Source organism: Phoca vitulina, unplaced genomic scaffold (genome assembly GCF_004348235.1).
Source record: "Phoca vitulina isolate PV1807 unplaced genomic scaffold, GSC_HSeal_1.0 scaffold13, whole genome shotgun sequence".
NCBI lineage: Eukaryota > Metazoa > Chordata > Mammalia > Carnivora > Phocidae > Phoca > Phoca vitulina.
In genome coordinates this window covers 8,439,424-8,455,977 of record NW_022589716.1, presented here as the reverse complement: position 1 = coordinate 8,455,977, position 16,554 = coordinate 8,439,424, and the positions used below count along the sequence as shown (strand labels likewise).

Genomic DNA, 16,554 nt, shown 5'->3' with positions numbered 1-16,554 from the left:
CCACTTCCTCCTCAGCTGGGGCTCAGCATCTCAGAGGAGGCGCAGGGTGTCTCATGGGTGAATCAGTGAGTGGAGGAGGGGAGCAACCCCCACCCTGCTCTCAGAGAGCAATGACTGCAGACAAACCGAGCGACCACATCTGAGCCTCAGTTTCCTGATCTGCAGAATGGGGTAGGAATGGGGCCTGCTTTGTAGGGTCTACTCTGGGGATTAATGGATGGTGTTGGAGCACAAGGAGTGCTCAGTCTGTGGGAAGCATGAGTCCTACAAGTTCACTTCCAGACACAGAAAGTCCTTGCTGGCCATGTATATTTCAGGAACATTTTTTACTCAGGGTCCCACCTGATCACCTGGCCATGGGTTTCTCCTCCCTGGAAAACCCCCTGCAGTTTGCTCTGGCCCTGCCTTCAGGGGCTGTCCTCTTCTTCAGGCAGTCCCGGGGGCCACACTCCCCCACTCCCAGGGGACATGGGACTGGGAGATTAGCCCTTCCTAAGAAGCCCAAGTGCCATTGGGTTCCACGTAACCAGCACTTAAGCATTACCCTGTTTTCTCACCGAGTCAGGCTCCCTGGGTGGCTGGTGCCATTTTCCCATTTCACGAGGAGGAAAACTGGGGCCAGGAGAGCTGAAATCACCCTGTCAGGATAGATCTGAGTCCACCGTGGGTCCGTCAGTACAGGGCTCCCTCCCACACAAAGTCCAGCCCTGAGGGTGGAGGAGATCGGGGGCTGAGTGGCCTTCGCCAGCCGGGATTGAGGGTCCCTTTCCTGGGAGATGGCACGGTAGAGAACAGACTCCCAGACCCTCCCAGCAGCAGAGCCGTGCGGCAGCCTGAGTAGAGGTGGGCAAGATAAGGTCCCAGGTAGGCAGGCACGTGCTGCCCGGCTGCCTGCCCCGGCCTCCCCAGCTGGTGCCGCGGCTCTGTAAGACCCAGGTGGGCCCTACCTGTCGTGGAACAGCCGCGTAGCGTGAGATGGGCACGGGGCCCGGGCAGGAGCAAGGCCGCCTCCGCCTGCCCGCCCCTCTCTCACTTGGCAGGAGCCATTAGCGCCTGGCAGCCCGTGTCCCATGGCTCTGACAAACGCCTTAAATGTTGTCGCCAAGGCTCCAGCTGTCCCGCCGGCCGCCTTTACTCCTCGTAATAACCAAGTGTCGAAGCTGATTGCAGCAGCGGGATGCAGCCGGTATTCAGAGCAGCTCTTACCCTGGGCGTTTCCACCTGGCAACCGGGCCGTGCCCACCCCACCCTCCACCTCCAGGCCTTTGTCTGCCTGTCGGCTCTTCCCAGGCTCCCCAGCATGGCCTCCGGGCTGGCCGGTGCCCAGCTTTGTATCCTGGGTCATGCTCGGGCTGCCGCCACCAAAGCTGGTGGGCAGTGATGAGGTCAGGTCTCAGGCATCCATGCCCAGCAGAGTGAGGTCCCGAGTGGAAAGATCTGGCTCCGGTTCCCACTCTTCTGGGAAGCCCCTATTTTTCATCTCTCTGCTTTGGCGCCCTTGTCAGTGGAATGGGCATAAGAATTGGGCTCCATGGGGCTTAGAGGGAACGTGTGTGTGAAGCAAGATGTAAATCATGGCATCCTGTGGAGAAGGCTCAGCCACACTGTGAGCACAAACACCCGTGGATGGAGGGAGCCTCAGGAAGAGCAAAGGCCTGCATCAGCTGCCCTGGCCTTGACTGTCCTATCCCCACAGAGAAGCCATTCATCCTCACCTCCACAGCTTGGCCCTGCTCAGGCTCCCCCTTGGAGTCCCCTCCCTTCTCCCATCCATCTGGTCTTGTTTCAAGTTTGGTCTGCTATTCCCTCTTCCCAGAAGCCCTCCCAGCCTGATCTAAGCACCCTCCTTGCCCACAGGTTTTATGTGGCCATCCAGTGGGTCCTGGATATTCAATATTCTCCTCTGATTATCTACCCTCATCCTCACATAGCCTTATAAGGTCGAGACTATTAGAAGCCCCATTTTAGAGATGAGGCAAACAAGGTTCAGACAAGGTGGCAGTCACCATGTCCCACATGCAGCTCCTGGTTCTGCCCCTCAGGATGCAGTGGCCACTGATCAGGGGAGTAAACGAAGCCCCAGTCTCCCAGGGGCTCTGTCAGAGCGGCAGCATCCTCACCCCGCCCGCCTCACCCCGGCCTCGTGGGCTTCCTTCCTGAGACACCCAGTTACAAGCACCAGCGTCCAGGAGGTTGATTCATGAGGGCTCTGATCACCGGATCGTTTGTTTACAGCTTCTCTAACCTTCCCGTAATGCTGGAGGGTGATGGTCAGAGAAAAGTAAAGGGTCAGTGGTCTCTGCCCGTTCCCCAGACTTCCCTGAGGGATGCAGAGGTGATGGAGCAGGTGGTGACCATGAGGCAATGTGAGGTGCTAGCAGAGGTGCCCCGGTGGGGTGATGGTTACTGTGGTGAAGTGGTGGTGCTGGAGGTGATGGTGGAGGGGACAGTGATGGTGTTGGTGCCTGTAATGATGGAGATGACGGTGGTGATGGTGGTGGTGCTTGGTGATGGGAGGACCAGTGGTGGGGTAATGGTGGTAGGCGTGATGAGCAAGGCTGGCAGTGGTTAAGTGGGGATGAGCAGTGATGATGGAGGTAGCAGTGATGGTGGTGATGGGCGTGACACTGGTGGTGGCAGGGGTAACGGTGGTGGCGATGGGGGTGATCAAGCTCCCCGTGGAGTGTACCTCATGGTAGGCAGCCCTGTCCCGCATGTGGGTTGTGCCCTAGCCGGAGGCAGGATGCAGTGGGGCTTGATTCTCTTTTTCTTTTAACCTCTAGTGAGCACAGCCTTCTGGGTAATGAAATGCAAATTGACAGAAAAGACAATGAGCCAGCCTGCGGCCGGTGGGGCAGCTTGTAGAGTCAGGCTGATTGCCTCTGTGCCAATTTGCATGGCATTAGCTTTGCATGTCTCCTCCAACGGGGCTCATGCGCTTCATCAGAGGTCACCTGGATGGTTGCGTCCAACAAGGGGTAATCCAGACCAGGGGCAAGGGCAGGGCCACTCTGACCCTGACTTGACTGGGGCTCCAGGATGTGACTCAGAAGAGTCTGGGCCTGTGGGGAAGGCCACTGGACAGCAGTGGTGGGGGGCAGGGGGGAGGTCAGGCTTCATGTTCGGCCAGGACTAGGGACAGGCCAGAGGTCCAGTTCCATGTGTGTCAGGTCTAGGAAGTGCGGTTTGACCGGCACCATGGTTCCATCCATTGCATGTGGTGTAAAGGTGACAAACAGGCCTCAGGCAGAACAAAGGTTTGGCTGGCCTGGGATGCCTCAGTACAGGTCCAGGCTTGCCCCTAACTGGCACCATCACCTGGGTGGTCCCTCCAGGCCTTGGCTCTCCCACTGTGCAGAGAAGCCCTTGGCCTCATTGTCTTTACAATGAAGATGATGATCATCAAGCTCCACCGATGGTGTGCTCAGCAACAGAGGCCAGGTCCAGCCCTCCATATGAAGGTCACACATTGCAGCCCTCTGAGCAGGCCCATCCCGTCACTGTCACCATCACTCAAGGCAACTCCTGGGATCATTCCTGGAATGTGACCCAGGGGACCTAAGCAGGGTGGGACCCAGATAGATGCCCAAACCCAGCCCTTTGGGCCACCCTGCCAATCATGGCTGCCTCTGTCCGTGGTTCTGAAAGTTCAGGCCCAACTTGCCCTGGGGTCCCTGCTGTGAGAGGACCAGGGGCCCCTTTCCTATTGCCTTGCTCTCTGACCCCTGCAATCTTTCTGATCCAGTGCAACCCAAGACTCCACCCTATACCCCCTGCCGGGACAGAGGACAATGGGGCAAGAGGCTCTTTCCCTCTGCCCTCCACCCCAGCCCAGCCACTGCCCCCTCAGGCAGATCCTGGTGCCCCACCGGCCCCACCTCCCCTCTCACTGTCCCACTCCCTCTCCCCCTGAGGTTGGGTCTAATCAGAGCTAATCAGAAAATTATGAGCTGCCTGATTACTGATTAGATTCCTAATGTTAATAGAGTCGAGAAGGGCCCGCTCAGGCTGTGTTTTAGGAAAAAGTATAAAAATAACATCATGGGAAGGGAGTATGGCGGCTGGGTGGGGGCTTGGGCTCTGCTGTCCTCACAGGCAGGGGCTCAGGCTCCTCTGTTCTAGTTGGTGGGGGGCCCTCAGGCTCAGCTTTTACGTGGAAATACATTTCATAACAGAGAGGCCTCCTAGCACCCCCACATTCTCCCAATGAAGCTGCTACCCCAGGCAGCTGTGACTGTAGAGGCCTCTACCAAGTTCTGTGCTCGGGACAGCAGGACTGAATTGTAGTGGTGTGATGGGTGGGACATAGAGAAGAACTTACAGATGGTACACTGCATGAGAGCAGGGCCACATCCGCCCTAGCCTGGCATAGGCCAGGCACACAGTGGGTGCTTAATAAACAGTTCTTGACAGGAAAGAGAGAGGGTTCTTCCCACTGGAACCACCACCCTCCCATGTCCTGTCCCTGAGCCGTGGTGGGGCATAAGGACACCTGAGAAGGCTTCTTGGAGGAGTGTGTTGGAGCATGTCCGGAGAATGCACTGGTCTGGGGCCAGAGCAGGAGGACCCAATTCCTGCCTGACCTGGCCAGATGAGGGACCCGTGTCCACCACCCTCCAGCCTCTCACTCTGGTAAGGCCTCAGTGAATTTTGCTTCCAAACCATTTCATCATTGACTTGGCAGCAGCTGCGTGGGACTGGTGGACATTTTCCTGAGTTCCACAGTGAGGCTGGGGTTCCAGAAAACAGACATCTTCAGTTCAGACCCCGGAGGCAACCCCTTGCCCCCTCTACATGGGGTGCCCTGAGGGGCCTGTACTCAGCCTCACTCTGCCCATGCCTTTACCTCTGCACCCTCTGGGATCCCTGTGTTCTGTCATCAGTGCTGCATCTGGCCTGGTCTCTGCCATCTCCACCCCCAGGGAAACCCATGGCCTCCAAGCCTGCAAGTGTTTAAGGGCACCTCCTAATCTCCCTCCCCCACCCTACTGACCAAGATGGAAGCCTGCACCCAAGCACCAGGGCCACACACATCCATGAATCAAGTCCCTGCCTTCCAGAGACCACATATGGGGGGAGTTAGACAAAGTAGTGATGGAAGTGCCACAGGGAATTCTGGAAACCAGGCTGGCAGGAGCGCCAGGCTTCCTGGAGGAGGCGGATGAGCAGGTAAAGGGGGTGGGGGGCAGTCCAAGCTTAGGGTGCAGCACAAACAAGGGTAGGGAACCTAAACATGGTGGGAAGGCAGAACTCCGGGTCATCATGGGGGGAGAGTGACAAGGTTGGCAAGGCTAGGTCACACAGGTCCCCATAAAGGGTGACAACAGGGAAGTGGGGGCTGGGGGAGGGGACATGGGCCTATGTGGGAGGCCTAAAGTGTGGGGGCCTGGGGAGATGAGCTTATGCTTAGCAGCTTGGGTGGGAGTCTGAAGTTGGGTTGAGGGTAGTTCTGGAGAGGTCTGGTCAGAAGGGAGGGGTGTCACAGGAGTAGGGGGCTTTGGAGGGGAGCAGCTTCCAAGGGATGGCCTTGGGGTAGAGGTGGTTGAGTAGGACATGCAAATGGGCCCTCAGTTCCTGCCCCATGGCCCTAGGAGAGCCCAGGTGGGGTTCTGGTCTTCATTAAACAGGTGAGAAACAGGTGCAGAGAGATGAAGGCAACACTTACCAAATGACGCACTGGGCCAGCCACCAGACCTTAGGAGCTCAGGCCTCCCGGCCTCTGTGACAGGGCCATTGTCATACACAGGCACGCACACACACCCACGCCCACACGTGCTAGTCTCCAGAACATGGCCTGATGAGGGAAAGGAGTCAGTGACATTTCCATGGTACACTTTGATAAATGGTGTGTCACCCATCTTCTCTAACTGGAGAGTGGCCAACAGCCCTGGGCCTGACACCCTCGCCTGATGCTATCTGCATGTTTTTTAAAAGAATGAAAGAAACATTAGTGAATTACACTGGGTCATCATTCAGAGGGAGGAAACCTGACAAAACTGGAAATTTTATGAGAAATTCCACCTGGCTCACCAGGGACTGAGTCACCCGTACAGATATGCAGGTTTCATGCTGGAGACTAGGTTTCAGCTAGGTTGGTGGGTTCTCACCCCTGCCAGCCCCCTGAGGGATTGTGCTGAGCGGGGCCGCACCTTGAAAGGAGCCCCTTCAGCCTTGGAATCCACATGGCCCGGCCCTCAGCTCACGCTCCTCGCAGGCAAGGTGCTTGCATATGGCCGGGCTCTGGGGCTACAGCCCAAACTCTGACCTGTGTGTTGGCTTCTTTGGCTTATTTCTCATCAGGGAAACTCTCGCAGGTGCCTGGCAGGGGACTGAGGAGCAGCAGCAGTGACTGAGCAGGGCAGGGTCCCAAGAGCCGGGCCTATGCTACTGCCCTCAGCACAAGGCTGTCCACACTCATTCCCTCCTGAAGCAGCCCAACACCAGAGCTGAAATTTCCCAAGGGTGGGCTTCATCCATGGTTCCTGACAACTGCTCTGTAAATTCAGGCTGGCCCTGGCGAATGCTCTGCCCACCCACAGAGGCCCCTTTCCTTGCCCCTTGCCCTGTTCAGTGGGCACTGTGGACCCTGTCCCATGACACACTGCACCCAGCTCTTTCTGTGCTGACTGAGGTTCCTGTTGAGAGCTAGAGCAGTGAAGCCAGTGGGATTATAGGTATCATCCCCCGAGTGCCACTTCACCTCCTTTCCTTCCTACTATTCCTACATGGCTTCCTCCTCCTGATGTCAAACTGTCCAGTTGAGGGTAACATATCAGTAATAGGAGACCCGTGGGTTTTTTTACAAGTCCTCCCAGGCAAAATACAACACAGCAACCTTCCCTGGGTGCCCGGGATGTTCTGGGAAATCCCGTCTGTGGTCTGAAATTCAAGCCTCTAGGACACCAGGATCCCCAGCCCCATCTCCATCTTTAGCCTAAGCCACTGCTCACGTCTTCCTGTCTTTCCTGGGAGAGTAACACACGGGCTGCCCTTGCAGGCGGGACCGAGGAGGCACAGGAGTCGATGACCGAGCCCGAGATGCCCACAGACAGCAAGCAAGCCCAGGCCTGGGGGTGGAGAGGCGGGAGCCCCTCCAGAAGGAAACCACAACTCGAATGAGTTTTTTCCTGGTACTTGTATTCTGACCTTTTTTTTTTTTAAGAAAAAAATCCATTTTACTGTTTTTTTGTTTTTTTTTTTAATCAACTCGTAGAGGATGTGCGGCCGCTGGCGAGGGAAAAGGTCAGGGAGCCCGTTGCCGCCAACAACAGCGGCACGTGATGGCTTTCCCCCGAGGCGCCCTTCGCTTCGAGGAGTGTTGGTGATTTTCCCTGCAGTTTTGGTTGCTGGAGTTTTGGTCTGAGGTTTGAGTGTTTGTTTGTTTGTCACTGTTTCGGTGGTGGTTGTATCTTTCAGCTGGAAGTCTCGTTCATACAGAAAGGGTGAGTCGGAAGTGTCATGGGACGGGAGCCAGGTGTGTCCGGTGCGGACGGATGCAGGAGGGTAGAGAGGGTGGGAGGGCAAGGCCAAGTGCGGTCCTGCCCCAGGGGCCCTTGTGTCCGTGGTGCATCTGACAGGCAAAGCCACAGGCATCTCCATCGACTACGGTGTGTAAGTCATGGGTCCCAGGCAGCCCGCTCTGCCCATGCTGGTGTGTTTCTCTCTACCCCTCAGAACCCAGAAAGCTGGGGGATCAGGAAAGGACCTGCCCTTGGAAGGTCATGGTGAGCGGGGCTGTGCCCGTAAAGCCCTGAGCACATCAGGTGCCGCGGATGGTGGCAGTCAGAGTCCTCGAGGCCGCCATCGCTCAGGCAGCGGGTACCGTCCGTCTACACGTGCGCCTCCCCCAGGCCGCAGGTTGTGCAAGGACGGGGCCAAGTTGGGACTCTCCTGGTTCCCGACTGTGGGTGTACCCGCTTGAAGCAGGTGGTGGACAGACAGACAAAAGCCCACTCGGGCCAAGGTAGCAGGAAGGAAGAGAGCCACAGGGCCATGACCCCCAACCCCAGCTGCGCACCTACCCCTATTGTCAGCCCCGGAGCTCTAGCTGCCTCCTTGCTAAGCTGCATCTTGCTTCATTATTATGCAGATATTTTAATTATGCAGATATGTTTTTAGACAGTTTTAAATATGTATATTATTTACTCATTAGACCATAACAGCTCTGGAAATTGGAAATCTGTATTTAGTATCTATCAGTGCACAGTACAGAGCTAATACGGGGCCCGCACGCAAGGAGGGAAGCAGGGTGGCGGTGGTGGCAAGGCTGGGTTGATCAGGGCCTGCTGGACACCCTGGTCCTCAGCCCCTCCCAAGGGCTGGGCCCAGTGACTCCAGGGTTGGGGGGGGTGGGCTCAGAGCAGCATCTGGGAAGCCAGTTACTGATCCACTCTCCTGAGGAAAGGACAAAGGAACCGCTTCTTGGGGGCAGGTGGGGGGCATCTGAGCCCAAGCAGCAGACCCATGTGGCCAGACCTGGTCTGTCCCTGAGATGCTCACTGTCCAACGCTCCTGATAGACCTGGGTCGATACCCCCTCTACCACTTCCCCACCAGGGGCCTGGGTAGTGGCACTAATGCTCTGAGCCTCAGTCTGCCCACCTCTAAAAGGCGGGGGGAACAGAAGACTCCACCTCTCCAGTGGCTTGCTAGGGATGGAATGGGGAGGGTGAAGAAGAGGCCCAGTCTTCCGCCTGTCGTCGAATGAACTGCACCGGTCAGTGAAGCCCTGGCCCAGGGGAGGTGCCAGGGGTGGGGTCTGGTGTCATCTGTCACCATTACCTTCCTTGCAACCCTCAGGCAGTGTTTTCAGGGCATCTGCTTGGTGCTAGGACTTTGCAGCCCCCAGCCTCCCCCTCAGGGCCCCCCCATCACGGCTTCTGCCGGGCACAGCCCTCAGTGGCTCAGATCTCAATATCCTGCTCCCCATGGGTTCAGGGCCTTTCATCCTAAGCCTCTCGTATCCTCTTGGAAGAGGGAGTAGCTATAACTAATTAAGACCAAACACCTCGTACAATCTTTCCCTCTGGGCAGCACGAAACAAAGCCTGTTTGATAGGCAGTCACTCCCCAGACCCGTTCGGGTTTGGCCAGCACTGGGGTGAGAGGAGGAGGCTCAGGAGAAGCGGGGCACCCAGCCCTGGGGGAGGAGTGGGCCCTCAAAGAGAAGGGAGAAGCCTGAGGGCTCCATCCCCCTCGCACTCAAGCCCCGCCTCTCCCAGCCTGAGGTAGGGGCTGGACCCTCCAGCTGTTGGCCTCTGAGGGGCACCCACCGTGGCTCCAGGCCCCTCATCTGAGGGCACCAGCTCCACAGCAAGGGAAAGACTTTTCACTTAGTGAAATTTGAAGGCGTCTACAGAGGGGCTACTCTGCAGGGGAGCTTCGTCCCCAGCCCAGCACACCACCAGTCCTCCTTTCCTGCCTTTTCCTGTGAGAACAGTTGCCGGAGCTGAGGGAAACTGATTGTTAAGTGAAACTCTCTGATAATTGCCTCTGAAATGCCTGCTGTTCCTGTGATGGACTTGGCCATGAGCAGCCCTGCTCAGCGGTCCCACCATGGTTCCCTCCAACGCCTTGGCCACTATGGGGACATCTCGGGCCAGGCCAGCCAACACCAGCAGCTCTGCCGCAGGGTCAGTGTCACCCTCATGGGCCACCCTAACCCTCCACGATGTGACGAGGAAAAGCGGCTGAGAGAGGTTAAGCCACCCACCCGGGGTCACACAGCTGGCTGGCAGAGCCAGACTCCTGCCTAGGGCTCCACCCAGGTTCAGAGATACGCTGACCTTAAGTTCGTGGATGTTCACTGTGTACCTACGCAAGGGGCCAGGTTATTGTAAAGCTAACAGCTGCCAGAGACAGCCCTCACCAAGCTCAGAGCCCAAGGAAGAAAGCAAGGAGATGTGATGGGGACAGATGGGGGCTTGGCAGGGGTCAGGGAGTGGTTAGGAGGAGGAGAAGGCCTAGGCTAACACCTTAAGGGTGAGGGAACGAACCCGCTGAGCAGTCTAGTGATGAGACACAAAAGCAGAATGTGCAGGGGCCTGGTAGCAGGAGAATCAGAGGCTGCCAGTGGCTGAGGGGCGAGAATAGAGCACATCTCCCCCCAGACAGGCAGTATCTTGGACATGGGACCAAGCCGCGGGCCCACCCACAGGTGGTTCTGTCTTCAACTCTGGGCCTCAGTTTCCTTCCCCATCCTGCCTGCGCGGAGGCCATCATAAGGAGCCAGGAGAAGTAGGGGGGATGCGCTAGGAGGATGAAACTTAGGGTAGGGTGAGGCTGCGAGCACATCTCCCAGACAGCCTTGAGCAGGGCTGTGGGCTCTGTGGAGACGGGAGCCCGAGGCTCTGAGTGCCTGACAGGGGAGGGGAGCCGGGGACTGGGCAAGGGCAAAAGGAGGTGTCCAGGGGAGGTGACAGTCTGATAGGGCTGACTGAGGTGATAGGGAGCACGTCCCAGGCAGAAGGTGGATAACAGAGGAAGACCCAGAGGTGGGCAAGAGCCTTTCGTGCTTGGAGCCAGCAAGAGACACCCCAGGGGACTGGTCCCTCTGGGCAGTTTCTGGGGGTCGGAGCAAGGGGGCTGCCAAGAACCTACTCACCCTCTGAGTGGGTACAGTTCCTATCCCCAATTTACAGACAAGACATTGAGGGCCAGCAGGGGAAGCCACTTATTCAAAAAAGCCAGGATTTGAACCCAGGCCCGGGCTCCAAGGCTCCGGGAGTCCAGGCTCGGATCGCTGCTCGGGGCCCCTCAGGTATGCCAGTGGGCCTCTCTCCTCACCCCCTCAGACCCGGTGGGACCTCCAGCAGCCAGAGCTTGCCCCCTCCACCCCCCTTCTGCTGCCTCCACCCTTCCTCCTGCACCACCGGGCCTGTGTGTTTAGCAGTTTCCACACGTCCAGCGCCCGGGGATGGGCTGATTGATCTGTAACACCGAACAAATAATAATGGCTTGATCGTTACTGAGGATTAAACATAATCCTTTTGCTGTGGCTATTGCAGCTCCGTTATTCATGAGTCAGCGGGCTGACCCGGACCTTCGAGCCCCTGGGACTTCGAGGAGGCTAGGGGCCAGGGCCCCCCTCCCTGGGTCTCCCTCACCGTGGCCGCTCCGCTACGGAGCCCTGGTCCTTGGGCCCGTGCATCCCGCAGATGGAGCTGAGCCCTGAGAGGCCGAAGCAGCCGGCGCCCCTGGCCGGCGGGGAGCTGGGTGCGGGAGAGGCTGGCTCCTCGAGGCTGCGGCCCAGCTGGAGACTTCAGCTGGTGTCAGTTTGGTGTTTGCAGCCCCATCAGCCCTGGGACTTTCCTGAGGCAGGAGGCCTGATCTGGTTATCCCCACGCCCCGTCCTCGCCTCATCCCCCGTGAAGGGCAGCGGCCTCAGTGGAGCCCCATGTGGGCTTCAGGCCCCCTCTGAGAAAGGCCTGGGGTCCCCAGGAAGGTAGCAGGCCACTGGGGAAGGAAAAGGGGCATGAAGAGATTGCCCAAGGCTCACCCCTCGAGGTGCGGCCCCACGGGCTGCCCCTAGGCTTCTCGCACTCTCATCCAGCCCAGGTGCTCAGCTAGCACAGGAGTGCTCAGTTAACTGCAATAACAGGTGTTGTGTGCGCATATCACATAGCTATGTCCTCTGCAAAAGAACGCTGCAGCCTTGCGAAGCAGGGGCCGCACCCATCCTGGGGGTCGGGGTCAGGGGAGGGGTGTTTGTAGTTTAGGCTGAGAAGAGGCCCCAGGGGGAAGCGCAGGTGGACCCCTCAGGACCTCAAGAAAGCTGCTGAAGGGCTTAGGGGCAAAGGGTGGCCACCAGATTGGATCCACATTTGGAGAATAGATGACAAAAGGCGAGAGAGGACACAGGAGCCTGAGGAAGGACAGTAGGTGATCTGAGTGATAGCACGGGTAAGATGTAGGTGGCAGGGGTCTAGCATGGATGGGTTCATTCCAAGAGGGGACAGGATGCGCTCCAGTGGGCCTGAGGGTCACCCCAGGAAGGTGTCCAGGACCCCAGGAGGGGCCGGGGTTGGAGGCAAGGTATGGGAGGTGTCTGGGAGTATAGAGGCCTGTGGTCCCCGAAGCTGGGTCGGGGGAGTGGGGTGGGCCGCCCCAAGCAGGCACTGCATAACAGGTGGGCAGAGAATAGAACCTACAAAGATCAGGTGGGGTAACAGGAGAGGGAATTGGAGGCCAGGAGGGGCCCAACATTGTGAAGTGAGGGGGTTGGACAAGAGAGACTTTCCTACCCTGTCCCCAAGACCCCCAGCCTTACAGTCTTCCCAGCATTCATTGTTCTTGGCCTGAGGAAGAGGGGGAGCTAGGCCCAATGGGAGTGAGGATGGTCCTGGTCAGCCCCTCTAACTGCCCGAGGTGACATCCCGCCCCAGAGAACATAGGCCATACCACCCTGTTCCATGCTGGGAGGGAAGAAAACCAGTCTCCCAAATCCCGACCCCCATTTCCCCCTGATGGGCAGCTGCCAGGCTCTGTTAGAACCTCCCCTCTGGGGCCCACATGCCACCCCAGGCCTGGACTGATGGATGGGAGTGTGTGTCCTAAATACCAAGAGGCCAGGGCCTTCTGAGTGAGGGCTGGAGGCCAGAAGGCAGGACCCACTGCTCCACCCATGGGATGGAGTGGGGCAGGGGTGGAAGACCAGAGCCCCTCCCCTGCAAGAGTTGCCCTGTCCCTCACCAGGCATGGTGGGCCCATGGAAGGTGGCTTCAGACCTTGGTCATGGGCTGGGCCAGACTCAGGGCCCCAGCCTGACCCACGCTGTGACCTTGGGAAGGCTGCTTACTGCCTCCATGCCTGGGTCTCCTCATCTGAGGAAGACCTGTCAGGCATGAATGGAGACAGCTACACATGATGTGTCACTGGCCTGGTGGCAGACTCGGCATGCAGCAAGTGACCAGTTCGTGGTGACAGTTGTCAATATGATTAACAGGACTTCACTACATTCAGCTCTGCGGGAGGCCCCAGAGGGCCATCTTTAGGAGTCCCGAGAGTTCCTGGAGGGACAGGATCCACAGAGGCGCAAAATAAGAATCTCTGGGCAGCCGGGGTTCAGGCCCTGAGGGTGGCAGAGTACCAACACCTCCTCCAGGAAGCTCTCCCCGATGCCCCAAGTTCCCATAGCACTAAGCTTCCTCGAAGCACTTCAGCTCCTCCTGCTCTGGTGGTTCTACCCAGTTTTGTGTCTGTTTCCTCCTCTAGACTGTGAGAGGGCAGGGCTGGCCCACCACATCTCCGCACATCAGCACAGTCTGGTGCCAGGCCTGGCGGTAACAGGGCGTGGGATAGAGGGACTGCTCACACGCAGAGGGGCCGTGATGGAGGAGAGTGCAGGAACCAGCCCCAAGGGATGGCCAGGCTTGTGTGGACAGAGGCTTGGAGAGCCATGCTGGGAAGGGGCTCAGGAAGCTGGGACAGGGACAGTGGTCGTGGGCCTGGGTGTGTGAGATGTGCTGAGGGCACCTCCTGCCAAGCCCTGAGCAGCTGGTGGCAAAGACGCATCAGCAAGGCACGCCTGTCCCTTGGGGCAGTTCGCCCTTGACTAGGGAGGGCCTCTTCTTGGCACTGGCGTGACACTCGTTTGTCCGAGGTAGAGGGGCAACGGGGCTTGACTCCAGGGCCTGGGTCCTACTGCGTCCTGGGGGCCCCCCCCCCGCCATCCTGTGGGCAGGAGATGTGGGGGGCTGAAGTACAGGGAGTCCCATGGAGATGCCACTCAGGTCACTTTGTGCAGGCTTCACCTGTCCTATGTGAACCCAGCTGTGGGTGGGGGAAGGGCCCACACAGCAAGCTGGGAAAGGTCTGGGGCCAAGGAATCCCGGAGGTGGCAGCATGGGGCAAGGGAGCACTAAGGATGGAGAGGGCTGGGGCTGGGCATGGGCCTCCCTCAGCCTGTGACCTCTCTATGCTCTGTTCCTCAGAGATTGGCCGACGCCGCAGAGAACTTCCAGAAAGCCCACCGCTGGCAGGACAACATCAAGGTAAGAACTGCAGTGCCCGCCCCAGCCCGCATGACCTGCCCACCCCCAGCAAGGGTAGATGTGGATTCGGGGGAGGGGGCGCTGCCCAGACTCACTGGAGGAGCACTGAGGGCTCTGTGGAGGGGAGCCTGGAACCTTAGTCCAGCCTTCAGCAAACATTTGAGGCTCCCCTCAGTGCTGGGACACAGGGTGCAGATATGAACCACTCACTTCACCCTAGAGGAGCTGTGGGGTCCCCCAAGGGCAGACAGGCCGCTCTAAAGTGATGCTCCCCAAAGTTGGTGTTGCCTTGGAGGTTAAGGATGTGCCCAGACTCTGGAGAGACCCTAGGGCAAAGAAGTCCCTTGACTCCAGGACCTTTCAGACTGTAATACACTGACCTAGAAGAGTCATTGCCAAAGGGGGACTCTGTCCCCTTCCTGGGACTTCCCTGAACAGCAGCCTGTCTTCCAGGAGGCTGTCCGACTGGGATCAGGGACCATGCTTGTCACAGCCACAGAAGCCTCTCCTTCCACCAAGAGAGCTCAGAAGGAGCCCAGGTGCCAAGGGAGTGGAGGGGTGAGAAGGTGGTAGTAGGTCTCTTCTTGAGGGCAGAAGGGCCCAGAATGTGGGGGAAGGAAGGGAACCCTCATTGACTGCCAGTCTCAAACACAGGTGGCCCTCACAAATGCAGGCAGCTGTGTTTGCTTTGGGGGGGGGCTGGATACACCTGCACCCTTTCCATCAGGCCAGCATCTCAGAGGGCCTCAGTAAGCCAGAAGGTAAACTGAGACAGGCTTCCTCCCAGACCCAGGGAACCCCCAATGCCAGGGATGATGGAACCCTCAGGGACCAGGCCAGTTAGCAGGGCTCGTGTGTCCTCCACAGCTGCCCAGGCATCTGAGCCAGGCCTCCTGGGGGTCTCTGTGCTACCCACGGGGAGAGGCGCCAAGGGCTGCCTGCGGGGACCCGGGGCCTAATAAGGTGGGATAGGCCCTTGCCGCTCCAGCTCTGGGTCTTGCACATCTGGCGGGCCAGTGGATTATTATCCCTACTTAAACTGATAAGAACACTGAGGCACAAGGTGGTTAGACCTACCTGAGGCACCTGCTGGTGGCAGAGATTCACAGCCAGGCTGTCAGGTCCCAGGGGATTCATGCCTATGATCCAGGCCCCCTGAACCTGTCTGCTCCTCATCCCTGGTCTCCATCCCGCCGGGCCGTCCTGAGTCCTGCCCTGCCTCGCCCACCCCATGGCATCCTTCCTCTGCTTCCTGGTCAGTGCTGGGTGCTACCCTCAGGGAGCTCAGGTGGGATTGGAGCTAACAGGTGATCGTTTATAGTGGACACATAAATGAGTGGATGACTCCTTGGACAGACCCCGCCTCCCCAGGAGCTCAAGACTCACCCTTCTCTCTCCCTCCCTTTCCAACACCACCACCCATCCCCGGGTCCCCATGCCTCCTCAGCCCCCTGATCAGAAACAGCATGGTGGCGGTGCTCCCACCCACCACTCAGATCACACTGCCACCAATAAAACAGCACCCGCCCGGGTGAATCTTCTTCAAGGTCCAGCCCTGATCTGGCTGTTCCTGCCCCCCTTGGCCACCTCATTCCTCGCCCACCTCCCTGTGCCCCAGCCATGCTGAACACCTCACTCCAGGCCCATTCCTGATCTCTGCCTGAATGCCTTCTGTTCCTCCCAGCGGCCCGGCTTGTCTGTCCCTTCCCAGTGAGGCTACCCCCATGGCCCAGTCCATCAGCCCCTCCAGCTTCTGGCCATCCAGGACCCCCCCCCCCCCCCCACGCCTCCCCTACTCCGGCCCTTCCTTTGTTCCTGACATATCTGCGTCCTCCCTCCCTACCCAGGACCGTGTGCAGAGCAGACACGGGACAGTGAGTGAAGGAACAGGGAACAAGGGAATGAAAAGACCCACCCTCAGCCTGGTTTTCTCTCCCTCCCAGTCCAGGCCCCAGACAAGAAGACAAAGAGGCCGCCTTAGCCCCAAACCTATTTTCTTTTCCTGACTCGGCAGAAAACCCAAAATTTACAAGGATCATCCAGCCAGACTCCTGACCCCTGATTTTCAGCTACTCCCTAAGGCAGGAACAGCTTACCCCAGGCCAGAATGGGCACCGTGGAGGCCTGCCAGGAAGGGGGACCAAGGTCTCAGGGGCATCCGGGGATGCTGAGACGGGTGATGCTGGAGACAATGTGCTCCCTGCACACCGAGTCCCCACGGGGCCCTGCAAGGGTTTGCCCCTCTCTGGGCTCCAGTTTCCCCATCTGGCAAAGGACTCTGGTGTTGAATGCTGCCTGCTGGCCCAGGCCTGGTGTGCGAAAGGGCCACTGCACACGTCAGGGCATAGAGATGCCAAGGTGGTGACAGTGTAGGGGCGTCTCCGGCCCTGCGCGCTCCTGTCCTGAGATGAGGCAGGAGCGGGCTCTGGCTGGCCCTCTCCCCTTGACACGACCTGGGATGCCCCCAGCTGTGGAAGTGACCACCGGGCCTCCCCCTCAGTCCGTCCAGCTGTGCATCTGTCTGTATCTCGGGCAGGGCGGAGCTAGAATCACCCCCTCCTTCCC

At 58.6% G+C, this 16,554-nt stretch overlaps 1 protein-coding gene across 4 annotated transcripts in view; it reads left to right on the top strand.

The window, feature by feature from the left end:
• The window catches only part of CACNA2D2 (calcium voltage-gated channel auxiliary subunit alpha2delta 2), a 140,078-nt gene that overhangs the window by 95,477 nt on the left and 28,047 nt on the right, over positions 1 to 16,554 (top strand). For all 4 annotated transcript variants that reach the window (XM_032411347.1, XM_032411351.1, XM_032411350.1 and 1 more), the window contains exon 4: positions 13,930 to 13,989. In XM_032411347.1, coding sequence (XP_032267238.1) covers positions 13,930 to 13,989 — 60 coding nt within the window. The remainder of the gene's footprint in view (positions 1 to 13,929; positions 13,990 to 16,554) is intronic.